At 56.4% G+C, this 25,622-nt stretch overlaps 2 protein-coding genes and 2 long non-coding RNA genes across 6 annotated transcripts in view; 3 read left to right on the top strand and 1 right to left on the bottom strand.

Annotated features, from left to right (window-relative positions):
- Positions 1-4,125, top strand: part of OSBPL5 (oxysterol binding protein like 5) — a 67,261-nt gene extending 63,136 nt beyond the window's left edge. For both annotated transcript variants that reach the window (XM_070783103.1, XM_070783104.1), the window contains exons 20-22: positions 1,235-1,376; positions 1,726-1,828; positions 3,211-4,125. In XM_070783103.1, coding sequence (XP_070639204.1) covers positions 1,235-1,376; positions 1,726-1,828; positions 3,211-3,349 — 384 coding nt within the window. In that variant the 3' untranslated portion in view covers positions 3,350-4,125. The remainder of the gene's footprint in view (positions 1-1,234; positions 1,377-1,725; positions 1,829-3,210) is intronic.
- A 1,916-nt stretch (positions 4,126-6,041) lies between these two features.
- Positions 6,042-9,401, top strand: LOC139180672 (uncharacterized). Its single transcript, XR_011564924.1, has 3 exons — positions 6,042-7,034; positions 7,951-8,065; positions 8,908-9,401. It is a non-coding gene; the product is annotated as an uncharacterized lncRNA (long non-coding RNA).
- Positions 9,402-10,851: 1,450 nt separating this feature from the next.
- LOC109554651 (tumor necrosis factor receptor superfamily member 10A-like) overlaps positions 10,852-25,622 on the top strand; it is a 32,987-nt gene continuing 18,216 nt past the window's right edge. Inside the window, exons 1-4 of one of the 2 annotated variants that reach the window (XM_070782789.1) lie at positions 10,852-10,936; positions 12,267-12,340; positions 14,979-15,057; positions 15,130-15,665. In XM_070782789.1, the coding sequence (XP_070638890.1) occupies positions 15,411-15,665 (255 nt within the window). In that variant the 5' untranslated portion in view covers positions 10,852-10,936; positions 12,267-12,340; positions 14,979-15,057; positions 15,130-15,410. Of the gene's footprint in view, positions 10,937-12,266; positions 12,341-14,978; positions 15,058-15,080; positions 15,666-25,622 lie in introns of those variants that run through there. The other variant, XM_070782788.1, reaches the window with a different exon arrangement.
- On the bottom strand, positions 16,840-18,566 carry LOC109554184 (uncharacterized). The gene is made up of 2 exons (XR_002180126.2): positions 17,722-18,566; positions 16,840-17,469 (listed from the first exon to the last, which is right to left on the bottom strand). It is a non-coding gene; the product is annotated as an uncharacterized lncRNA (long non-coding RNA).

A 25,622-nucleotide genomic window follows, 5' to 3' on the forward strand; every position in this document is an offset into this window, starting at 1 on the left:
CCGCCCCCACCTCACACCCAGCTAACCTGGCCCTCCTCTTCTGGGTCCCCATCACACTCTGACCCACACACATCCCAGCAGGGTCTCCCCTGGTGTCCCCCTGGGTCCCTGTTTCCCACCCAGCAAGGGGCCAAGACCCCTGGACTTGCAGGACACGCAGTTCCTGGGACACCCCGATGTTCAGGGCACTGTGCTGGGGTGCACTGGCCCTGCCCCATCGCTCCCCAGAACCGCCCTCCATGGTGTCGGCCAGGCGGTATCCCATTGTACAGATGAAACACTGAGCCTCAGGGCAGCCCAGGGGCTTGCCCAAGTAGCAGGAGAAGGAGGAGGTGGCATTTGCACAGACTCCTGGGCCTCTGTGGGTGGGTGAGGAGGGTGGGAGAGGCAGGGGGTGGGGGTGAGGTGGGGAGGACAGCAAGAGGCCCTGGGGAGCACAAGGGAGGAGCACTCTGGCAGAGGTGCCATTTCTGGGGGAGCCCAGGGTGGCCCCACGTGTGGAACAGCGCCCACTGGGCGCCCACTGTGCATACAACTGGGGGACACTCCCCTCTGGGCAGGGAGGGGTGGGCTCCCCCATTTTGCCCAGTGGCCCCAATTTCCCCAGCAAACGGGGACCGAGGTACCTCCTGAGCTGTGTGTGTCCCAGCCCTTCCCCCACATGCCGCAGCCCCTCAGCCGGGGCGGATAGCCCGGTCCCTCCCGCACAAGTCCCCCCGGGGCAGGCCTCTTCACCCTCCTCCCTCTCCTCAGCCTCTCTGGTCAGCGCCGGCCCCACCACACCCCCAAAACCTGCCTGTGTGGGAAGCCCCCCTGCCCCGGCTCTGACCACACTCATCGGGGCCGAGGGCTCCCATGCAGGGTGTCGGGCACCCCCCGGGCCCTCGCGGGGACAGGCCTGCGGTCACGAGGCCACCCCTGTCCTCTGGAGGCTCTTCTGAGAATGGCCAGCCCGGGGGTCCCTGCGTCCACGCTGGGGAAGCCCCGGCCGTCAGCGCACTGAGAGGGTCAGCCCTGCCGGCTCCGGAGTCCCACGGCCCCGACCCCGTCGTCTCCCCCTGTATTGGGGGTCGGGGGGTGGTGGTGGGCGCTGCGTCAGGTCAGGGCCAGGCCTGTCACCCGCCCAGAGCCAGCAGCCTCCGCCGCTGCCGGCCGCCTCTTCTACGGCACAGGTGGCCCCGCGGGTGCGGTGGGTGTGGGTGGGCTCCGGCTCAGCCGCTCCGTCTCCCCCCAGGGGTCCACTCCCAACCCCCGGCTCCGCAAGCCCAGCGACCAGCCTTCCGGCCACAGCCAGGTCACCGAGAGCAGCGGCTCCACGCCCGAGTCCTGCCCCGAGCTCTCTGACGAGGAGGAGGAGGACGGGGACATTGTTCCGGGTGAGACCTGTGGGCCGGCCCCTCTGGACCCGTGAAGCCGGCGGGGGCGAGGGAGGGGGCGGGGCTCTGAGTCGGCCCTTGGCGAGGGGCGGGGCGCCCAGCGAGGGGCGGGGCTTGCCTGTCTGTGACTCTCCAGGTGGGCTCCAGCTTCCTGGTCCCCTGTCTTCAGGGACTGCCTGTCTCCCCGTTTGACCCCCCTGGGCTTATCAGAGGCTGGCTGAGCCTTGGAGTTCCCTCCGGGGTGGGCACCACCTCCCTCTTGTGGCAGTGGCTGCAAGGAGGCGGGCCGTGGCCCCAGGCCCCCACCCGCCCATCCTCACCGCTCCCCGCTCCTTCCTGACGCCTGTAGGCTGCGAGAGCCCGTGCCCTCGGTGTGGGAAGGAGGCGCGGCGGCTGCAGGTGCTGCACGAGGCAATCCTGTCCATTCGGGAGGCCCAGCAGGAGCTGCACAGGTGGGCCGCCGTCGAAGGACCAGCTGGGGGGCACGGGGTCAGAGTGCAGGACAGCTGGGGCTGGTGAGGGGCGGAGCTAGATGGAAGCTGGAAGGAGGTGCTGGCGTCAGTGGCCCCCCAGCCCCAAGACCAGTAGGACCACAGAAACAGCGAGTCATGTTGGGAGGCCTGAGAACATGTTGGGTTTCGCCCCCCGCGGGGAGACAGAGCCCTGCTCGCCAGCCCTGCCCCAGAGCCAGGCTCCAGTCAAGGCTGCAAGTCTCTGAACTGCAAAACCTTGGGCTGTCTGGGCCTCAGTCTCCCAATGTGTGGACTGGGGTTGACAGCAGTGCCCCTGGGGCTGGAGGAAGGTCTGTAACGAGGCCAGCCCTACTCCCCTGCGACTCACCCAAGGGGGCCCAGAGGTGTTTCTCACCGTTCGGTACCAGCTCCATCGTGATGCTGTGCAGGGCCAAGGGAAACGGAGACTCGACACCTTGTAAGAGTGGGGGAGGAACGTGGTCTCCATGATCAGGGAGCACTTCCTGGAGGAGGATGCATTTGGGCAGGGCGGAGCTGGAAATGGGGAACGCAGAGGTCAGTCCAGAGTGGCGGGCACCACAGGATGGCCGCTGCCAGGAGGAGGGGGAGTTGAAGTGAGAGGCCGAGACGGAGGAGCCGGGCCTGGAGGCCTTGGGAACCTGGAGGGGGCTTGGGGCAGCATAGGAGATTTGCTGCTTTGCTGTGACGGAGGTGGAGGGAAAACAGCCAATAGCTTCGGCTTTTGGTCCAGACACAGTGATGTCAAGAGGCCAGGACGGGGCTGCAGCTTTCCTGGGCTGCCAACCAAGCCCCAGACCGGCAGCTTCAGATACAGACTTTTGCCCCTCCCCGGCTTGGAGGCTGGAAATCCCAGATCAGAGCAGGGCTGGTCCTCCCGAGGCTGCTCTCCTAGGCGTGCAGACAACGGCCGTCTCCTCCCTGCGTCCTCACAGGGTTGTCCCTCTGTGTGTGTCTGTGTCCTGACCTCCTCTTCTTACAGGGACCCCCAGTCCTGTGGGATGAGGGCCCAGCCTAGTGACCCCATTACTTTATTTACCTCTGTAGAGGTCACACCTCCAAACAGTTGTGTTCTGGCTGCTGGGGGTCAGGACTCCAACACAGAACTTTGCAGACTCTGTTCAGCCCACAACAGTGGAGGTGGGAGGGGGGATGTGAGAGCCCCAGCTCCGCTAGCCCTGACCCCTCTTCCTGGAGGGTGTGCCCAGGGAGCCCCAGGCAGCCACTGTGCCCTGGGGCCCTCCCCTACGCGAGCCCCCCGGCTCCGTTTTCACCAGAGGGCCAGACTCCTCACCGTGCTGCTTGGCTGGCCTAGGCTGAACCGCCGCGCCCTCTCGTTCCAGGCACCTCTCGGCCATGCTGAGCTCCACGGCCCGCGCCAGGCAGGCCCCAGCCCCGGGCCCCCTGCACAGCCCTCGCTCTTGGTTCCTGCTCTGCGTGTTCCTGGCGTGTCAGCTGCTCATTAACTACATCCTCAAATAAGAGCCCGGTGGGGACGGCGTGGGCATTGTCTGCAGGACTAGGGAGCAGGGGAGGCCGAGCATCCCTCCCAGGCACCTAGCACTTTAAGCCAGCCCCATGGAGGCAGAGACTCCGTGAGCACGGCCCCCGTGGACAGAGGGACCCACGGCCGCAGGACAGCAGGAGGGACCTGGGGGGGTTGCCGCACGGGATACCCCTGGCGAGGCGCTGGCCTTTCCCACAGGGCCCTCCCCCCACGCTGGCCTTAATGCTGAAGCCAAATGCCACTCTCACCCTGGGCCACGCCCTCTGGCAGCCTTGCCTCATCACCCCCTCCCCAGGCAGCCGCAGGGGGGCTAATGGTCGAGGGACAGGACGGCCCGCCGGGCTCCAGGTGTTGCCCCTCGGCAGGGGTGAGTGGGAGGCTCTGAGGAGCAAGCCGGCACCCCAGGTCCTCTTGGGGGCCCAACACACACAGCGTTCCTTCCCGAGTCCCCGCCCACGCTGTCCTGGACGGGCTGCAGGTGGGCTCTGGGCGCCGGCTGGGCTGCGATGGGGCTTCCTTCTGCCCTCTGTGCTGTCTGCACGGTGGGGCCCAGTTCATACACTTCACAGGCCCGGCCCATCTCCCTCAGCGGGGACATGCCAAGCTGGGGCGGGCACAGGTGAGCGTGGGGTGCCTGGGGGGCATCCCTGCCTGGGCCCGAGGGGGGACACTTTATTCAGATGGATGCACGATCTTCCCTTCACACACGTTTTTAATAAACCCAATTGCAATATTTTAGGCAGGCTGCAAACAGTGTCTGTCAACTGGCCTCTGTTCCTGTGTCAAATGCCGTGTGTGTGTGTGTGTGTGTGTGTGTGAAGCTCTGCACATGCAGACACCGACGGGGCCGTAAATTAAGCTGTGGTGGTGCCACTTGAGCTGACCAGTTTTGTACCCGTGTTCTTGCCCCTCCTCCAGTTTCGGGACACGTCTCCATGCATGAAATAAACAGACGCACGTGTGTGCTGCCTTCTTGGGGAAATTCTGGAAACCAGTAGGGTTAGGGTGTCTCAGAGGAGAGATTCGATGCCAGCAGAAGCTGTTTGGGGCTGGAGGGGCCCAGGGAAGGGTCAAGGCCTTGAGGATAGAGGGAAGAAGTCTGGCGTGGAGGGGCGTGCAGTTTGCAGGAAGCAGAGAGAAGCAGTCTGCCGCCCCCCGCCCCACCTCTGGGGAGCCAATGCAGGAGGCCGGGGACCCGTCCAACAGCCGATGAGCCGGCTCAGGACACGGGGCTGCTGCCCACGGGGCACTCCAGGGGGCATTTGGTCTGGTCCCTTCCCCACAATCACGACCCACTCCCCCCCTCTCCAGCTGCCCCCAGGCAGCCCCTCAGTTCCACTGTGGCCACCGTTCCCAGTACTCCTGGCCACCAGGTCCAGGGGAGTGGGCTGGCCTTTGCTGGGACAGCCCAGGATGCCCCTGAAGGGGCGGGTGGGGGAGCTGCTGCAAACCACACCCCACAGTACAGGGAGACTGCAGCCTGGCCCCGACAGACAGGAACGATACAAGCGAGAGGCCGAGGGACAGGATGCACGTGGGCTGGGGCCGAGGAAGGGGCAGGTGTGCCCTGCCATCCCGCCCTCCCGCCCTCCCGCCTGCACCAGTCACATGGGACTCCCAGTACTCACTGAGAGCACTGTCCCCACTGGCACTGATCCCTACATGGCTCCACTCCCTGCGGGGGGCTGGGGGGATACTCTCCAGGTTGAAGTGATCTGCACCTTGCCACTGGGACAGGCTACTCTGGACCCGACGCCCTGGGCCACCTGTCTTGCACCCTGGACCCTTCAGGGCAGACTGGGTCACCCAAGTGCAGCCTGACCCACCAGCCCCTCCACCCCCTGCCCCCTGCAGCCTCGGAGTCTCCTCCACAGTTCTCTTCATATCTTTGGTAAACGGAGAATTTGTCTAAATCAACAATGACAAGAAAGCTGGGTGGGCATAGTCCCAGGGGAGCAGGTGGCCAGTGCCCAGACAGATGGTTACAACACGCTCCTGTGTCAGGCAGCTCCTCCAAGCAGTGAGGACCTGGACTTGGTCTCTGGGTCCATCAGGTCAACTCTTGGGCATCCAGATGCTGGTGGTGAAAAATCTAGAATGATGTGGGGTTCAGAGCTGTGCTTTGCACCCCCCACCCCACTCAGCACCCCCTTCCTGGCCCATCGACAGTGGCTGGCCTGCCTCCCAGGGCAGCTGGGCAGGAAAAGGATGGAATGGCGGTCTGGTCAGGGAGGGTGGAAACTCAAGAGGGCCTGGGGCCAGGGCCACACCCTGCCCTCTAGGTTCCCCAGAGCAGCAGGAGAAACTTACACTGTGACTGTCGCCTCACCTTGTCACCCTTGGGGGAACTGACAGCAACTTCTAGTAGAAAGACTTTCTAGCAGACGCGATCCGGTCCGTTCAGGGCTCAGAGGCTCAACAGCTGGCCGGCCCCTCCTGGAGCATGGGATTCTAGGCGGGGGTGGGGCGTGGGACGCTGGAGGAGGTGCAGGAGTGAAGGGGCCTGACGCCCCCTGTTGATGTGCCTGGCTTGTATCCTGCTCTCCGCAGGAACTGTCTCCTCCCCTTGAACCCCGCCCCCACCCCCTCCGTCCATCTCACCCCTCCCCCACTCATGTGGCTCCCACGGGCTGCAAGATGCCACCGGTTGAGGAGGAAGTGGAGACAGACTCGCTTTTCGCGGCTGCTCATTTCAGTTCAGTCGCTCAGTCGTGTCCGCCTCTTTGCGACCCCATGGAATGCAGCACTCCAGGCCTCCCCGTCCATCACCAACTCCTGGAGTTTCCTCAAACTCATGTCCGTTGAGTCGCTGATGCCATCCAACCATCTCATCCTCTGTCGTCCCCTTCTCCTCCTGCCTTCAATCTTTCCCAGCATCAGGGTCTTTTCCAATGAGTCAGCTCTTCGTATCAGGTGGCCAAAGTACTGGAGTTTCAGCTTCTGCATCAGTCCTTCCAGTGAATATTCAGGACTGATTTCCTTTAGCTTTGGTTGGATCTCGGCTGTCCAAGGGACTCTCAAAAGTTCTCCAATACCACAGTGCGAAAGCGTCAATTCTTCGGCGCTCAGCTTTCTTTACGGTGCAGCTGGGACAGCTCGCGGCTGCTTCTCGAGCCCAAGTCCTGGCCCCCAGAGCATTCGGGGGTAGGGCGCGGGAGCGCGCGGGAGGGCGGGAAGCCAGGCTGGCGGCGGCGCGCTCGCCAGGGAAGGGCTGCGTCTGGGGACCTGCGGGGGGCCGTGCAGACGCCCTCCCCGCCCCGCCCTCGAAAGAGACACCTAAACCTCGGGGCGGGCGGGGAAGGGCCGGCTCGGAGACCCCCAAGCCCGAAGCCCAGCCCGTGGCCCCGCCGCGGGGACGGCCAGGGCGACGCCTCAAGGCCTGGGTACCCGGGCGGGCGGCCGAGGGAGCGAGGAGCTTGGTACCGACCTCTCCGTCCTCCTGGGGCGGGGTCGCCGAGGCCCGAGCCGCGGGAGCTGTCAGGAGCTGCTCTGCGGGAGGCGCAACTGACGAAGGGCGGCACCGGGGCAGTACCTCGAAGCGAGCCGAACGCACGACGGGCGGCGCCCGCGCCCCTGCTATAAATGCCGCGCTCGGTCCCTCGAAGCACGAGGATGCCAGCGCTGCAGGCGGTGTTGCCGTGTCTCCTGCTCCTGAATCAGGTGGGACCGCGCTGCCGCGCCCGGCCTGGGCTGCGGGGCTCGGGTTGGGAGGACCCCGAGATCAGGGGAGGGGCGCGCGCCCCAGTGAGGCTGGCACTGGCAGGGGGACCCTAGAGGAAAACCGGATGAAGCGTGAGTTTTGAGTCAAGAAGGAAACCGGTAACACTCCGCACCCAGTTACCCAGCTGGAGGAGGTCGAAGCGGGGAATCTTTCCCACCCAAACCCCCAGGCAGTGCGGGGAGGGCGGGGGCCGGCGGGGAAGGGAGCCCGACAGGGGAGGGTGGGGGGTCGCAGAGAAGAGAGAGAGGCGGGGGGACGGAGGAGAGAAGGGACCGAGCGGGCAGGGGGGGCTTGCGGAGATTGTCTTTGCTTCTGGAGGAAGCAAAGGAATCCGTGGTGAGGAGCCCCCGCTCTCCCTTGAGAGTTTAGCCTGGTGTCCTGGCCCAGCTGGAGATCAGGCAGTTTACTGACCTCTCATAAAATTGGGTTTTTAATAGCGCCTGCCTATTCCAGCTTGACTTCCAAGATGAATTGAGTTATGATCATGTAGCTGAGAAACTGAGAAGGCAATGGCACCCCACTCCAGTACTCTTGCCTGGAAAATCCCATGGACGGAGGAGCCTGGTAGGCTGCAGTCCATGGGGTCGAGAAGAGTCAGACACGACTGAGCGACTTCCCTTTCACTTGTCACTTTCACACATTGGAGAAGGAAATGGCAACCCACTCCAGTGTTCTTGCCTGGAGAATCCCAGGGACGGGGGAGCCTGGTGGGCTGCCGTCTATGGCGTCACCCAGAGTCGGACACGACTGAAGTGATTTAGCAACAGCAGCAGCAGCTGAGAAAACCCCCACTACATCAGCACAGATGAGAAACCTGAACTTGTAGTGAAAATTTGTGGTTTTCTCTATCTGCAGGCAACCACTGATACCAATGTAGTTTCCACACAGGGCCAGGGGCCTCCAGGCTCCCAGTCCTGCAGCCCCGGGGAATACCGGCCAGTGGGCCGCTGCTGCAAGGCCTGCCCAGCCGGTAAGTCCTGGGTCCCATCCAATCCCGGGCAGGGTTCTTCCAACCCACGTCCCCAGGCCCTACCCAGGCCTGCAATGGGGGTCTATGTGTCTCTTTGCACTGATGGCCAGCGCATCCTGCAGCCCATCCTGGACTGGGGTCTTCCCCGTCTCCACGTGCTCTGCAAGAGGTGAGCCCTCCTGTGAGGGTCCACCTACTGTCCTCTTCCTGGCCCACTCTGCCAGCAGGGGCTGCACATTGAGCGTCCAGAAGCCTCGTAACTGTTTAGAATTCAAAGGATCCAGAAAAGCTGTTATATTCAGTTATGATTGCTTATGGCAAAAGAAGGCATGAATCAGTGTAGAGGTGGGTGGGTCCAGGATGTGGCACCATCTTCCAGCTATGCTCTCCCTGGTAGACAGCCAGGCCTTATTTAGCCCATACCCCTTGGGTGGCCTTGCATGGGCTTTGCTCACCTGAGCCAGCTGAGCAGGGTTTCCCCTGGGAGCCAGTCACAGCGGCATGGCTGCCCATCAGCATGCCAACAGCCCATGCGGCTGACCTTGAAGCCTCCGGAGGTCAAGGTGGTACAGTGTCGACCTGGGCTCTGAGCCTTCACAGTAAACCATGTGTTAGCCCGACCTGTCTGCCATGGTGTCTGTCAGCCCTCCGGTCCTTGCAGGGCAGCCTGGTGCGTTGTGTCATCTTTTCCAAGAGTGTGATACAATTGAGAGATTACTTTCATCAGAAGCGCCAAGACCTACTTTTTCCCATGTCCTCTTTGGAGCCACAAGTCCCAGGGCCTGCCTGGTGGGTGAGTGGCCGAGTTGCAGGCTCCGACCCCGCCCCTGTGTCCTTCCCAGGCCATCTTGTCGGTGAGCACTGTAGGAGGTCCCACTCCTGGGGACAGTGTCTGCCATGTCCACCCGGGACCTTTATGGAGAGGCTCAACGGAATGGAAGCCTGCTTCAAGTGCTCCACCTGCTCCAAGAGTGAGTCTGCAGCCAGAGCCCCTTCCTTGCCCTTCAATGCCCTTCAGTGCCCTTGCCCTTGAAGTCTGCCGCCCTTTGACCCAGTTGCAGTCAGGCCAGGAATGTGCCCTGAGAAGTCATTACGGTTGAGCCTACACATGCAGCCACGGACTGCTCTTCACCCACGAATATGTAGGGAAATGCTGAACACCTCTTCCCCCGGCATCTGAGAGAGGAAGGGTGATGTATCACAGAAGCCAGCCCTCAGCGGATACCGGAAGGATTTGGCCAGAGGAACTTTTATTGCTATAAAACACTATTTCCAAAGTGTCATGAAAATGGGTGGGAAAATGTAGAAAAAAACCACAGTTACGCATAGATCTGAAGTTCTAAACAATTCTTTTTCATTGTTAAATCTTTTTTTACCCCAGTTTTCAGGTTAATATTCAATTAGAGAAGTTTGAAAATACACACAAAGTGATAAGAAAAAAACTCAGCTCTCTGGGAAGAAACAGGTTTTCATGATGAAAAATTTCAAATGGGTACAGAAGTGGGAGGGCTAGGCAGAGGGCAGGTGTGTCTCCACCCTTTCCAAGGGAGCTGCAGATGCCATCGAGTTTCTCCCAAATCCAAGGGAGCTGCAGATGCCATCGAGTTTCTCCCAAATCCCGCAGGAGGCATTTTCTGAGAGGGAAGGTACCCTCCCTTCAGAAAAAGGAAGAGTGATTCTCTAACCTTCTGTCCACATTCAAAGTTCCTGGGATCCAGGGCTTCGCAGGGGGTGCTAGCGGTGAAGAACTTGCCTGCCAATGCAGGAGACAAAGTTCCTGAGATCCAGTGTTTCTTGGAACTTTTCCCTTGTTCATCTTTGGAGAAAGAGGTGGAAACTCTGTCCCCACAGGCCCCAGGGACTGACTGCCAGGGGTTTAGCTGAAGCTGGACTTTTCTGTGACCAAAATGCAACAGTCCCCCGAGCTCGGGGCTGCGCTAGGACATCAGTGTGCCTGCTGGCCTGGATTCCATGAAGCTGACAAGTGAACAAGCTACTGGGAAAAGCATTCTCCTGATTTTTTGTCTGCCACAAAGGGCTGCAATCCTGATAGTGTGGAGAAGCCAGTGAGTCAGATTAAACAGGGATCGGCCATAGCAGAGGGCTTCAGCCAGGGACAGTTCCCAGGGGCCTCTCTAGTGCGTGAGGAGGGGCTCAGGTTCCCAGGAGCTGAAGGGAGCTCAGGACAACAAGAATTAATATTCCCGGACCACTGTAGTGAACGGTGGTGGGCCTCACCCTGGTGATGGGTCTCACTCTGGTGATGGGTCTGCACGTCAGGACCACCTTGGGTGGAGGGCTGTGGGGGGCTTGATCTGTCTGGGACCCTTCTAGCAGCACCCTAGTCCTAGGCTTCTCCCTGGGGGTGGTGGGTGCAAGTGGGGAAGGAAACCCCTGGCCAGTTCAGTGCTCAGCTCACCTGGAGGCTGGGTGCATGTGGGGAAGGAAACCCCTGGCCCACAGGTTCAGTGCTTAGCTCACGGTGGGCTTCCCTGGGGGTTTCCCTTCAAAACACAGCATGGAGTCCCATGAACCACCCCTGACGGAACCCCCTGTTCCCTGGGAACCCCCCCCCCCCCCCCCCCCCCCGCGTCCCCACCCAGACCTCCCTCTGCCCCCGGCCCCCCGCCCCCGACAGCCACCTCCCGTCCCCCAACCCGACACCCCCCTACACAGACAGCCCCCCACCCCACCCCCCCCCACCCCCGCCGCTCCCCCGTTTCGCGGACTCCCTGACCAACTCCCGTCTGTCCGGCTCTGCAGATGAGGAAGTGTTAGAGGAGTGCACGCCGACGACAGAGTGTGCCAGTGCCGATCGGGCTATTTCTACGCCCACGTGGGATCCTCTGAAAGCTGCAGCCCGTGTAGCACGTGGGTGATCCTGCTCGGGGGCCCTGGGTGGGGGAGGGGGCCCTGCGCCGGGGAGGGGGCCGTGGTCCCTCCCACCCTGTGTGCTCAGCCCAGCCGCAGCCCCGCCCACTCGGGGCGCGTCTTCGCTCCCCTCTGCTCACCTCCCCCTGGTGAGGGTTGTCTCCCTCCGGGTACTGCCTATTGTGGAAGCTCTATTTTCTCTGCTTCTTTCTGCCTTCGCAGATTTCTCTGCCTGCCTTTTCCTGATTCATGCCCCCCCTACCTCTTGGCACCACACTTTCTCCAGACCCTCTCGATCACGCTCTGTCATAACCTGCCATGAACACGAGGCCCGCGGTCATCAGCTAAACTCACCACGCTGCCTCCACCCTCTTGGGTTCTGCTCCCACCTGCCTCCGCCCTGCTCTGCTCCCTAGATGTGTCTAAGGGCATCACCCTTCCCATCATAGCCGAGGAGAAGATGCCGGGCCAGGCGGGAAGGCTGCCTGTGGGGAAGGCCGTGCTCCGCCCTCAGGTTATGCGGGCATCTCCCCTCTGCTTCAGGGCGCTGCTCCGGGGTGCTCTGGCACCTGCTTGCTGGGGAACCGCTAGTGTCTGGGCGCCGCGGTGTAGGCGGGAGTCAGGGCTCACGTGCCTGCTGTGGGCGGGGCTGGCTCAGTCACCTGGAGGCCGGAAGGGCCGGCCTAAGGGGGTTTCGCTTGCCTGCAGCTTCCTCAGCGTTTTCCGCTCTGTGATCCGAACTTTGGGGTCGAAGAATAAACGTGGTTTGTTCCCAGAATAGGGTGGGGACCTGGGGGATGGGTTCACGCAGGGTCCAGGACATGACTTCTAGAGAAAACCACAGTCATCACGACGCAGCGCAGCGCCCAGAGCAGGGAGGCTGGAGGGCAAGTGAACAAGTCATCCTCCGTCTTGACAAACCCACCTGGGAATGAACACCGCTACAGTGGGGGATGATAAGCCTGTAATTTGCAGCCACTGGGGCAGAACTTTGGGTTCCTGAGCCTGTGTTAAAAGCAGGGCCAATTCCTTTTTCCTTGGTCCACATGCCTACCAGCAAGGCAACAAATATTCACAGAAAAGGAAAATCCGTAAACCTTCCTGCCAGTGAGACAGAGGGCATGCCGTATGTGATGCTGGTCCCCTGGGGTGAGGCTACGCTGCCCTCCCCATCCCCCCGCCCCGAGTTCCCCTCATGTGGGTGCTGCCTGCCAGGGCCCTGCTGGGCGCAGGGAGAGCCTCCCTCCTGTGGGTGACAACCATGGCCGAGGGATGGGCTGTGCAGATGAGGCAGGAGGGAGGAACCCTACTGGCGTCTCTCTCCACCCAGGTGTCCCGCAGGGCACGTCATCGTCCAGAGCTGCAATGCTACGTCGGACACGGTGTGCCGTCTGCCGGCCCTAGGTAAGAGTCATCCTTTTTTTTCTTTTTAAACCCTGTATCTTTTTTAAAGAGATGGAATTCACATAACGTGAAATTAACCACTTTTAAGTAAACAACTTGGTGGCACTCAGTGCGCCGCCTCCGTCTAGACCCAGCATCCACAAGACCCCCAAGGACTCCCTCCACCCCTCAGCCCTGGCCAAGACGGACCTGGTTTCTGTCTCCAGACCAGCCTTTTCCGGGCATTTTCTACAAATGCACGTGTCTTACACGTGTATCACTTTTGTCTCCGGATTCCTGGCTGCAGCACAGCATTTTCAAGCTCCATCTGTATTGTCACCTGGTTGGGGCTTCCGTTGTTTTTGTGGCTCTGTGAGATTCAGGTAATAATACGGATGTACATGAATAATATAAATGTACCAATTTTATTAGTCATTCATCTGTTTGCACTGTTACATTTAGAATCAGTCGGTTCATTTCACTCAGTCGTGTCCGACTCTTTGCGACCCCATGGACTGCAGCACACCAGGCCTCCCTGTCCATCACCAACTCACAGAGCTTACTCAAACTCCTGTCCATTGAGTCGGTGATGCCATCCAATCATCTCAACCTCTGTCATCCCCTTCTCCTCCTGCCTTCAGTCTATCCCAGCATCAGGGTCTCTTCCAAAGAGTCAGTTCTTCGCAACAGGTGGCCAAAGTACTGGGGTTTCAGCTTCCGCATCAGTCCTTCCAATGAATATTCAGGACTGATTTTCTTTAGGATGGACTGGTTGGATCTCCTTGCAGTCCAAGGGACTCTCAAGAGTCTTCTCCAACACCACAGTTCAAAAGCATCAATTCTTGGGCGCTCAGCTTTCTTTATAGTCCAACTCTCACATCCATACATGACCACTGGAAGAACGACATGGACTTTGTTGGCAAAGTAATGTCTCTGCTTTTTAATACACTGTCTATGTTGGTCATAACTTTTCTTCCAAGGAGCAAGCATCTTTTAATTTCATGGCTGCAGTCACCATCTGCAGTGATTTTGGAGCCCAAGAAAATACAGTCTCTCACTGTTTCCAGTGTTTCCCCATCTATTTACCCTGAAGAGATGGGACCAGATGCCATGATCTTAGTTTTCTGTATCTGAAAAGCCAAGTTTTTCACTCTCCTCTTTCACTTTCATCAAGAGGCTCTTTAATTCTTCTTTGTTTTCTGCCATAAGGGTGGTGTCACCTGCATATCTGAGGTTATTGTTATTTCTCCAGGCAATCTTGATTCCAGCTTGTGCTTCATCCAGTCTGGCATTTCTCATGATGTACTCTGCATAGAAGTTAAATAAGCAGGGTGACAATATACAACCTTGACATACTCCTTTCCCAATTTGGAACCAGTCTGTTGTTCCATGTCCAGTTCTAACTGTTGCTTCTTGACCTGCATACACATTTCTCAGGAGGCAGGTCAGGTGGTCTGGTATCTCTTTAAGAATTTTCCAGTTTGTTGTGATCCACACAGTCAAAGGCTTTGGCATAGTCAATAAAGCAGAAGTAGATGTTTTTCTGGAACTCTCTTGCTTTTTCCATGATCCAGAAGATGTTGGCAATTTGATCTCTGGCTCCTCTGCCTTTTCTAAAACGAGCTTGAACATCTCGAAGTTCACAGTTCACGTATTACTAAACCCTAGCTTGGAGAATTTGAGCATTACTTTGCTAGCGTGTGAGATCAGTGCAATTGTGTGGTAGTTTGAGCATTCTTTGGCATTGCCTTTCTTTGAGATTGGAATGAAAACTGACCTTTGCTGTGCGGCCGCTGCTCCAGAGACATTTAAAATAAATAGACGCATAGTCCTCCGGCCAGGGCTGTTCTTTCAATAAGCCCTTCGGTCGGTCGCTTCCGTGTCCCGGGCGGGTCGGAAGGCTGCAGTGCCCTGGTGCAGGAGTCTCTCCGCGGCCTGTCTCTCTTCCTTTGGTTACACTCTGGGGGTGGAAGTGGTGAGTCTGTCTCTATTTTATCCTGTGGCTGCTGACCTCATGGGGTCTTCTGTCTTTCCCCTTCAGAGAGGAGACACCAGTACTTTCTGCTTGGAAGCTTGGCCTTTGTCTTAGTCATGACGAGCCTGTGTTTCTGGGTCAGAAAACGAGCTGGACTCCCTAACAGTATAAGAGCACCCATGCCTGACCTCTGGCAGGGGCCAGCGACCACGTGGGGGAGGCTGAGTTCCAAGGACCAGGCCCATCGTCAGGGCCACCTGGTCTCCACGAGCTGGGCGGGGTCCTTGCACCCTGAACAAGCCCCTGCCTGGAACCTGGCACAGAGCTGTCAGCAGCTAGGCCAGGGCTGTGAGATGGAGGACCGGGGCGTAGCCACCCCGGCCCCTGAGGCAGCGGGTGTCGGAGGCCCAGGCCAGCCTCGGGGCCAGGCCGTGTGCGGGGCAGGCTCCGAGGGGACGCTGCAGGATCCCAGTAGTGGAGCCCAAGCCTCTTGGAAGGTTCTAGAAATAGCGGGGCCAGACGGCTGTGGGAAGGGAGGCGTGCCAGGCTCACTCCTGGGCGTCCCTGACAGGATCCCTGGGCCGGGGGAGGGACGCAGGGCACGCCAGCGGTGCAGGAGCCCTGGGGACTAGAGTAGAACCTCTTGCCCCTGGCTAACAGCACATCTGCTGCCTGTCTTCACAGGAGACGCTGAATGCATGGAGATGGTGAGCACGGTCCCAGGCCGGGGTGTGCCTCCTCCCTCAGCCCGAGCTCCATGCAGGTAGCCCCAGCTCCCCTCCCCTGGCCCCCATGGAGCCTTCCAATGCCTACGCTTTCCCTCCTCTTGATTCAGCAGGAGCCACGGGCCCTGAGTTGGAGAAATCTTTGATTCAGTTCACAACGGGCACCCAAGCCGCCCAAACGCTCTGTGTCCTGGCAAAGGCACCCGAACACTCGATCAGGGCAGAGCTGCGACCAGACCCGACCCATCGGCCCTGCTTCATTCTCTGCAAACCTGCCCTGCCTGAGCCTCCTTGGGACTCTCTTCTCCCCGGGGTCGGGGGACACCTGCTAAATCACACCTGTTAAAATATTTTCTTGTGTTTTTAGCTGCCTCAAAACTCAGTATCCAGCATGCCCTCAAATCAGGACGAAAGCGCAGAGTCTTCAGTACCTACGAGGGGAAATCTAAACCAGCCCGAACACATCGTGGACATCCCGACTGAGGCCCCTGCCATCACCAGGGCCCTGCAGAGCCTGGCGGATGTCAACAGCCCACAGGCTGTGGCAGGTGAAGGAGCCCGGGCCCCAGAGTGGTCCCCACAGCCCGACCCCCCTTCCCCCGCTGGACCCGCGGAGACGGCCAAGCTCCCCGCAGATCTGGAACAGGTAGGACGGTTGTGAGTGTGGAAGTTAAGAGAGATGACAACAGCGTCTGTCCCAGCGAGGCTTCTCTCCCAGAGTTTGTCGGCAGGGAAACCCCTGCGGATATCCAAACCCTGATTTCAGGGGGGACCCTGTGTGCCCCGAGGTCCCCTGTGCTGGCCGCGCCCGCCTCTGGGGAGCAGCAGAGCCTGGCCCGGAGGCCGCGTGTGCTCCTGGCGGTCCCCACAGTGGGGCTCAGGCAGTGTCGCTCCGCCAGCCCTGCTTGGTGTCCTCGCTCTGCCAGGACCAGGGGGCAGAGGGGCAGGTCCCTGTCCTTGGCTGCTTAAAACCACAGACACACACTGTCTTACCACCTGGGGGCCGGGAGTCTGAGATGGAGATTCACAGGCCTGGTCCCTCCAAGGTGCCCAGAGGGTCCTTCCTGCCCTCTCCCAGCTTCCAGTGGTCGCTGGTGGCCCTTGGCTGGTAAACCTATCCCTCCAGTCTCTGTCGCGGTCGTCCCATGTATCTGTGCCTGTCTCTCCTCTCTTGGGAATAAGTTGCTGCAGTTTGAAGCCACTCAGACAAGGGTGACATGTTCTGGAACCACTCACTGTGACACTGTGCAAGCTCCCCTCCATCTGCTGGCCCCTGTGACTTTGTCTGTGGTGTCCTTTTGTGAACAGAAATCTTGGTGTCAGTGGAATCGGGTGCATCAGGTTTGAGACTCACCAGCCGTAGGTTTTGTGTCTTGTTTGAGAAGCGCTTCACACGCCCCCGCCACAGGTCCCCAGTGCTGACCTGCGTCTTCCTACCCAGCTCTTTGGTTTTTGGTTTTCATTTGCATGTTCGATGCACATGGACTTCCCTTCCGTGTACTGTATGAGGTGAGTGTGAAAGTTGCCCAGTCGTGCCTGACTCTTTGCGACCCCATGGACTGTATAGTCCATGGAATGCTGCAGGCCAGAATGCTGGAGTGGGTAGCCTTTCCCTTCTCCAGGGGATCTTCCCAACCCAGGGATCAAACCCAGGTCTCCCGCATCGCAGGCAGATTCTTCACCAGCTGAGCCGCCAGGGTGGCTGAGCCCCTAAGACGTGAGGTAGGAATCCACATGTACACTGGGCGCCTGGCCTCCATGGGGACACAGCCAGAGCACGCGTGCACACCAAGTCCTTAGTGTACATTAGGGCATACCCATTGTGTTGTACATTCTACAGGTTTAGACAAATGCTTAGGCCACGTTTCTACATTTACAGGGTCACAGAATGATTCACCATCCGAAGGTCTCTTACGGTTATATGTAAATACATTAATTCACTTATCCATCCCTCCCTCTCCCCCCAACCCCCAGTAACCACTGATCCTTTTACGGGCTCCATCATTTTGCTTTTTCTCAGAATGTCACGGAGTTGGAACTATAACCAAGCAGGACCCTAAGGCCTTCCTAGAACAGACCCACCCCCAGGCACCATGTCCTCTACCTGTTCTCTACGCGGCGCCCTGTGTCACCTGTCTTGCATCCTGGACCTTTCAGGGCAGACTGGGCCACCTGAGTGCAGCCTGACCCACCAGCCCCTCCACCCCCCACCCCCTGCAGCCTCGGAGTCTCCTCCAGAATTCTCTTCCTGTCCTTGGGAGGCCGAGAACTCGTCTAAATCAACAATGAAAAATGACAGGAAAGCTGGGTGGGCATAGTCTTAGGGGAGCAGGTGGCCAGTGCCCAGACAGATGGTTACGACACGCTCCTGTGTCAGGCAGCTCCTCCAAGCAGTGAGGACCTGGACTTGGTCTCTGGGTCCATCAGGTCAACTCTTGGGCATCCAGATGCTGGTGGTGAAAAATCTAGAATGATGTGGGGTTCAGAGCTGTGCTTTGCACCCCCCACCCCACTCAGCACCCCCTTCCTGGCCCATCGACAGTGGCTGGCCTGCCTCCCAGGGCAGCTGGGCAGGAAAAGGATGGAATGGTGGTCTGGTCAGGGAGGGTGGAAACTCAGGAGGGCCTGGGGCCAGGGCCACACCCTGCCCTCTAGGTTCCCCAGAGCAGCAGGAGAAACTTACACTGTGACTGTCGCCTCACCTTGTCACCCTTGGGGGAACTGACAGCAACTTCTAGTAGAAAGACTTTCTAGCAGACGTGATCCGGTCCGTTCAGGGCTCAGAGGCTCAACAGCTGGCCGGCCCCTCCTGGAGCATGGGATTCTAGGCGGGGGTGGGGCGTGGGACGCTGGAGGAGGTGCAGGAGTGAAGGGGCCTGGCGCCCCCTGTTGATGTGCTGGGCTCTACCCTGCTCTCCGCAGGAAGGAGGGGGCTCACCCCCTCGAATCCTCTCATCCATTGGAGGGCATCCCACCCACGTGGCTCTAACCTGCAGCTCGGAGGATCCGGGGGGTCGAGGAGGGAGGGGAGACACGTGAGGTTTGCAGCAGCCTCCGAGCACTCGCCGGAGCCCCTGGGGCATCTGGGCCCGAGGGCGCGCGCGCCGCGGGGACCGCCTGGGCTGGGCTGGGGGCTGGGGCCTGGGTCCCCGGGGCGTGCAAGCGGGGATTGGTGGCGCGGGCAGGGAAGAGAAGGGCCGATGTACGTGACCCTCACCCCACCCGCGCGCCCCTCATCCCACCCCCGCGTCGCTTTCGCTGGGCTTGGCGAGAAGCAGAAAGGGCAGTTCTCTGCTGCTGCTGCTGCTGCTGCTGCTGCTGCTGCTGCTGCTGCTGCTGCTGCTAAGTCGCCTCAGTCGTCTCCGACTCTGTGCGACCCCATAGATGGAAGTCCACCACGCTCCTCCGTCCCTGGGATTCTCCAGGCAAGAACACTGGAGTGGGTTGCCATTTCCTTCTCCGGACGGTTCTCTAGAACTCCGCAAACCGGAACCCCGCTCGCGATTGGGCGCGGCGGTGTCACGCGCCGGAGGGGGCAGTGCCCACGTCTGCCTTGAATTGGTCGCGCACTGCCTCGGCAGCGCCACAATGCCCGGGATGCGCGCTGTGTTCTTGTGCCGGATCCTGATTGAGGTGGGACGGCAATGGCGGGGCCCGGGGCCTGCGCTGCGGGGCTCGGGGTGGGGAGACCCGGGGGTGCGGGGAGGACGGTGTGCCGGGGCGCGCGCCCAAGTGAGGCTGGCACCGGCAGGGGGACCCTAGAGGAAAAACTTGGACGAAGCGTGAGTTTCCTCATAAAGGAAACCCAATACCCAGCGGGGAATCTTCCCCATCCTGAGCCCCATGCGGGGTCCAGCCTGCTGCACCCCCTCTGCCTGCCGGGGAGCGCTGCGGGGGCTGGCGGAGAAAGGGCGGGGTGGGGGCCGGCGAATGGGCGCGGGGCGGTGGGGCGATGAACGGCGCACAGGAGACCGGCGGAGATGGGAACGGGGGAGCTGGAGGAGAAGGGGGCGGCGCGGGGAGGGGAGCCCGGCGGAGATGAGCGCGCGGGTGCGGTGGGGTGAGGAGGTGGGGTGAGGAGGTGGGGTGAGGAGGTGGGGTGAGGAGGTGGGGTGAGGAGGCGGGGGCGGGCGGCGGTGAGACAGCGGAAACTGACCGCACCTTGCCTGCCAGCCGCGGCCTCAGCACTGCACGCGGTCCAAGTCGTTTTAAGTTTTAAAAGCTCACGCTGACTTCATTGTGCTTTGGCCCCAGGGAGGATGCTTCGGTGCCTTTTCTTCTGCCTCTTGGCCAGGCATAAATCTTTCTTGGTGAAGTATCTGTTTTAATCTTTTGCTCATTAAGTTTTTTTTTTTTTTCTTCTGATTTTTCAGTTTTAAGTATTCTTCACGTGCTTTGGATATAAATCTTTGATCAGATAGACCCTTTTAGAAGGTTTTGTCCAAATTTGTGGCTGGTCTTGTCATTCTCCTAACCGTATCTTTTGTAGAAATTTTCTGTTTTGATGAAATCCAGTTGATCACTTTGTCCCTCGGTGACTGTGCGTTTAGCCTCCTGTTTTCTCCTAGGTTTTCTCCCAGCAGTTCTTATAGTGATATCTTTTATTTTTAAAATTTTTATTTTATTTTTGGTTGTGCTCCCCCTTGTGGCTCAGCTGGTAAAGAATCTGCCTGCAAGGTGGGAGACCTGGGTTTGATTCTTGAGTTGGGAAGGTCCCCTGGAGAAGGGAAAGACTACCCACTCCAGTATTCTGACCTGGAGAATTCCATGGGCTGTATAGTCCATGGGGTCGCATCACTGACTCAATGAACATGAATTTGAGCAAGCTCCAGGAGATGGTGAAGGACAGGGAAGCCTGGCGTGCTGCAGTCCATGGGGTCACAGAGAGTCGGGCCTGACTGAGCAACCGAACAATAACAGCAAGGGTCTAGCTGCATTTTTTTTGCATGCAGATGTCTAGTTTTCTCAATACCGTTTCTTCGAAAGACTGTTCTTTCCCCATGAAATGGTCTTGGTGCTCTTGTCAAAAATCACTTGACCACATACGTGAGGGCTTGTTTTGGACTCTGTTCTATTCCAGATATTTGTCTTATGCAAGTTCCTAAATGGAAACCCACTCCAATATCCTTGCCTGGTAAATCCCATGGACAAAGGAGCCTGGTAGGCTGCAGTCCATGGGGGCGCGGAGTCGAACATGACTTAGCAACTAGACAACTGTTTTGATCATTGTATCTTTGCAGTAAGTTTCAAAATCAGGAAGTGTAAGTTCTCTAACTTTGTTGCTCTTTTTTTTTTTTTTCAAAACCCTTTTGGCTATTCTGCGTCCCTTGAGACTCCATATGAATTTCTGTGTGAATTTTCCTTTGTGCAAAAAACATTCATTGGGATTTTGAAAGGGATTCTGTTGAATCTTTCAATCACTTGGCATGGTACTGACGTCTTCACAGTGCTGAGTCTTCCAGCCAATGAACACGGGGTGTCCTTATACTTGCTATGTTTTCTTTAAGGACTATTTATACTTGTCTGTGTACATCTTTCACCTTGCTTCTATTCATTTTTCACCGTTGTATGTATTTTGATGCTATTCTTTCCGTTGCTCACTTCAGTGCATTGAAGTGCATTTAATTTCTTGTGTTGGTTTTGTTCCCTGTAATTTTGCTAAATTTATTTTTGATTGCTAACAATTTTTTAATGTCACAAAATGACATATTTATGTTCTGTGCATAAAACATAGACAAATAATTGCTTTATACATTTGCCTTTAAAATGTGTAGGAAAGTGGGGCTTCCCAGGTGTCTCAGTGGTAAAGAATCTGCCTGCCAGTGCCAGAGATGCAAGAGACTTGGGTTCGATCCCTGGGTCAGGAAGAACCCTTGGAGGAGGAAACTGCAACCCACTCCAGTATTCTTGTCTGGAAATACCAAGGGCAGAGGAGCCTGGTGGGCTTCAGTTCATAGGGTTGCAGAGAGTTGGGCATGCACATACAGCAAGGAATGATGAGGGTCACCAAAAAAAATAATTGTGTGGGAAATAAACGTTGAGTTACACAGCAATATTATAACACTGCCTTTTATAATGTCTGTGCATTTACCCTTTTTCTTTTCGTGTGGCCTTGAGTTACTGTGTAATGTCCTTTTGTTTCAACCAGACTGACTTTAGCATTTCTTCCAGGGCAGGCTGCATATCCGCAAACTCCCAGTATTGCTGGATACAGAATTCCAGGGAACAATATTTTTGTTTGTTTGTTTTAGCATCTTGAATGTATCAAGCATATTGCCATCTTGAAGCCGTGGTTTCTGATGGGACATCTAGTAATCTGATTGAGGATTCCTATCATTTATCTTGCTGATTTCAAAATTTTCTTTGTCTTTGGACAGTTTGATTATACGTCTCAATGTGACTCTCTTTGAATGCATCCTACTGAGAGTTTGATTGGCCTCTTAGATTTATATCCTGTATCGAATGTAGGCTGTTTTAGGCCGTCATTCCTTCTAATAATGTCTCTGCCCCCATTTTCTCCCTCCCTCCTCCACCGGGGCCTCACAGCTCGTGTGTTGGCTCCCCTGACGGGGGGCTGTAGGTACTCTAAGTGGTGTTTGGTGTTTTGAATCTTTTTTCCTTTCGGTTATCAAATGTCTTGCCTTAATGTTCTCTGACTCTGTCTTTGCCTGCTCACATATCCTTTCGAATCCCTCTAGTGAATTGCCCGTTTCAGTTGCTGCACTGTTTCACTCGAGGTTTTCCTGGTAACTTCCTTTTCCGCTTCCTCTGTTTTTGTTGATCTCCTTATTTTGTTCATGTATTGTTCTGCTGACTTTCTCCCTGTTCCTTTGGCTCCTTAAGTATGTTTAAGACAGTTTTAGAGTTTTGTTTAGTAACTCTGCCCTCTGGTCTTGCTCAGGAATGGCTTCTATGGGGTTTGTTTTTTCCTTCGAGCAGGCCGTGCTTTCCTGCTTCTTTGAGTACCTTGTGATGCTTTTGATGAAAATGGGAGGGGGCGGGGAACTGGTGCTGGTGGGTCTGCAGACCACCTTCAGATTTTTCCCAGTGAAGTCCTCGAGTAGAGTTGAGTCTTGCCTAAGCCTCTCTTTATCCTTTTTAATTTAACTTTAAAAAAGCAGCTTTCTTGACAAATAATGCACATATCAGGGCTTCCCTGGCGACACCTGTTCGATCCCTGATCTAGGAAGGTTCCACATGCCACAGGAAAGCTAAGCCTGAGTGCCACATTACTGAGCCCACGCTCTAGAGCCTGTGCTCTGCAATGAGAGACGCCGCTGCAGCGGGACGACCATGCGATGCTGCGGGACGACCATGCGCTGCAGCCAGAGAGCAGCCACCATGGGCAGCGACCAGAGAAAGCCCACGTGCTGCGGGGAGAACCCAACGCAGCCCCAAATAACTAACGAAATAAAACGCACACGTCATACAATTTCACCCCTTTAAATACTTTTTTTTTTTTTTTTACTATTTTCATGATCTGTGTAACCATCACCACCGTCTATTTTAGAACATTTTTCCCCTCAAAGAAATCCCTTTTTTTTAATCAACCTCTGTCTCCCCATTTTGTTTCCCTGGTGGCTCAGAAGGTGAAGAATCCGCCTGCAGTGAGGGAAACCTCAGTTCGATCCCTGGGTTGGGAAGATCCCCTGGAGAAGGGCTTGGCAACCCTCTCCAGTATTCTTGCCTGGAAATCCCATGGACAGAGGAGCCTGGCGGGCTACAGTCCTTGGGGTCGCAAAGAGTCCAGCACGACTGAGCGACTGACCACATCTCCCCATCTCCCCTCCGCCCTAAGCAACCACTAACCTACTCTTTGTCCCTAGTTTCCCGATTCTAAATGGTTCACATGAATGAAATCACATAATACACGAGCTTTATGACTGACTTCTTTTACTTGGCATGAGATTTTCAAGAGTCATTCATGTTTTTCAAGGCTCATCCATAGTATTCCATTGTATGGATTTATCCCATTTTGTGTAACTTTTAAACAAATCTGTAGGTAGAACTGTAGATGAAAAGAAACTGCTGTATCCATTTCTTCCCCTGTACGTAATGGTCCGCTCCCCCTCGCTGGCAGTTCCAGCAGTTTCGGTCGTTGTTCAGGCGCTAAGTCGTGTCCAAGTCTTTGCAACCCCGCGGACTGCAGCACACGAGGCTTCCCCTGTCCTTCACTATCTCCCGGAGTTTGCTCAAACTCATGGCCACTGAGTCAGTGATGCCATCCAACCATCTCATCCTCTGTCGTCCCCTTCTCCTCCATCTTTCCCAGCATCAGGGTCTTTTCCAGTGAATCAGCCCTTGCTGTCCGGTGGCCAAAGTACTGGATCTTCAGCTTCAACAACAGTCCTTCCAAAGGGTAGTCAGGGTTGATTTCCTTTAGGATTGACTGGTTTCTCTCTTTTGTCCAAGGGCCTCTCAAGAGTCATCTCCAGCCCCACAGCGTGACAGCGTCAGTTCTTCGTTATGGTCCAAGTCTCACATCCATTTGTTTGTCCTCCACCCTGAGAGTAACAGGCATAGATTATTTATCTCTTAAAAATTTCAAAATAATTGGTTTATCCTCTGAAGCAGTCCGAAGTATATTTCTTCAGAAAGTAAAATTTCACTTTTGTGAGAACCTTCGTCTTGACACACTCCTCATCTTGATTGCGTTTCTTCGCATCCTGTCCTAACTGCCTTTGGGCTGTTTATTCCTCTCTCTCTCTCTCTCTTTTCTTTCCCAGCCTGTGGGATTAGTTCCCCTACTAGGGTCAGACTCCCCTCGCCCGCATTGGCAGCTCAACTCTTAGCCTGGGAGTGCCGAGGAAGTCCTGTCTCTGACTCCCTTGACCTGTCGCTGTTGCCGGGTCATTACTGCAGAGTCTACCTCGGCAGGAGAATTTGCGTGACCAAGCTGGTGAGAGGCTCCACCGGCTCGTTTAACGGTGCGTCCTTACCGAAAGCACCCTCTGTTCAGTTGCTCGTTGCATGAGTTGAATTTTTCAAAAGATGAATGAGCTCATATTTAACCTCCCTGGAACTAGCTCTTTATTCTGTAGCCTTAGCACGGTCAAACGGCACGGACCGATCGTATAATAGCGTGTTTCTCAATTGGGGTTCATCTCATGGCTTCTCATTTACAGTGAACATACTGCCCCGGTGGTGGTGTGCTGTGCTCTAGCGGCTTAGTTCAGGTGGTGGTCGCCAGGCTTCTTCGCTGTGAGGTCACTGTCTTCCCTGTGTTGTTACTAAGTATCTTATGTGGAGTTGCTTTGAAATCATGCAACTATTCTTTCCTCTCATACTTTCATTTATGAATGTTAGCATTTATTGATGATTCTTGCCTGAGAGAAGAATCATCGTTTACTTTTTTTGTAAAGTAGATTTTCTTCTTTATTTTATTTATTTTTTATTATTTTTAAAATTTACAATATTGTATTGGTTTTGCCATATATCAACATGAATCCGCCACAGGTATACGTGTGTTCCGCATCCTGAACCCTCCTCCCTCCTCCCTCCCCGTACCATCCCTCTGGGTCGTCCCAGTGCACCAGCCCCAAGCATCCAGTATCGTGCATCGAACCTGGACTGGCAACTCGTTTCATATATGATAAAAAGCTATCCAAATACTTTTTCTCTGTGACTTTTTGCTTCATTTTTACTAAGGTGAAAAATAAATCAGAAAAAAAAATACAAATAGAGTCTTTGCCATTGGGGGCAAAAAAAAAAAAATGGATCTGGGAAGACAGGGCATAAGGGAAGCAGAAGTCGGAAAAGAAAGGGAGAAAAGAAATCACACAGAGAAAATGTGATATCAGGAACAGAAAAGGAGATGGTAGAAATTGACTGAGAGTACGAAGCCAGTGCATATAAATAGGCTAAACTCATTTATGAATTATCAGGATGAATTAGAAAAGTCTAGCGATGCGGCGTTGTTCAGAGTTATACCTAAGAGACAGTCTTACAGCAGAAACACAGCGTCCTGCAGTGCAGGCGGACAGACAGAGGTATGAGCCAGGCGTATTCTCACTCACAGCCTTGTCACAGTCAGATTGGAGAGCGTGCAGGCTAGAAAGCGTCCACGACTCAGTGACCAGAGGGAGAAGCCTCAGAGGAAATAACCGCGGATCCTGCATTCTACTCCTCCCCTGTGATAGGATCGCTCTAGTACAGAATTAACCACACTGACCACACCTGGAAAGGAGACCGCGGTCCAGGCCCTGTGAGCCTCTGTCAGCACATTTTCACCAACCTGTCAATATATAATCTTGCTTTACGTGTGTCTCTGTTTAAAGACATCTGATTTAATATATACTTAATTCACTAACTGGGAACTCACAGCCAGTGGCACTGTATGGGCTGCCTGTACAAAGTTTAAGATGCCTTTTGTCTACATATGTAGACACATCCAGCCTTCTGTCCTTCAGAACACCAGGTGAGACTGGCCAGGAGACCTTGCTTTTCTTTCCTTTTTGCCAAGCCACACGGCATGCTTGATCTTAGTTCCTCGGCCAGGGATAGTACATGCGCCCCCCCTGTGGTGGAAACGCAAAGTCTTAACCGTTGGCCCCTAGGGGACCATTTTAAACGTCAAAATCACCAACCAAAGACATGAAAACCA

This window comes from Bos indicus, chromosome 29 (genome assembly GCF_029378745.1).
Source record: "Bos indicus isolate NIAB-ARS_2022 breed Sahiwal x Tharparkar chromosome 29, NIAB-ARS_B.indTharparkar_mat_pri_1.0, whole genome shotgun sequence".
Taxonomy (NCBI): domain Eukaryota; kingdom Metazoa; phylum Chordata; class Mammalia; order Artiodactyla; family Bovidae; genus Bos; species Bos indicus.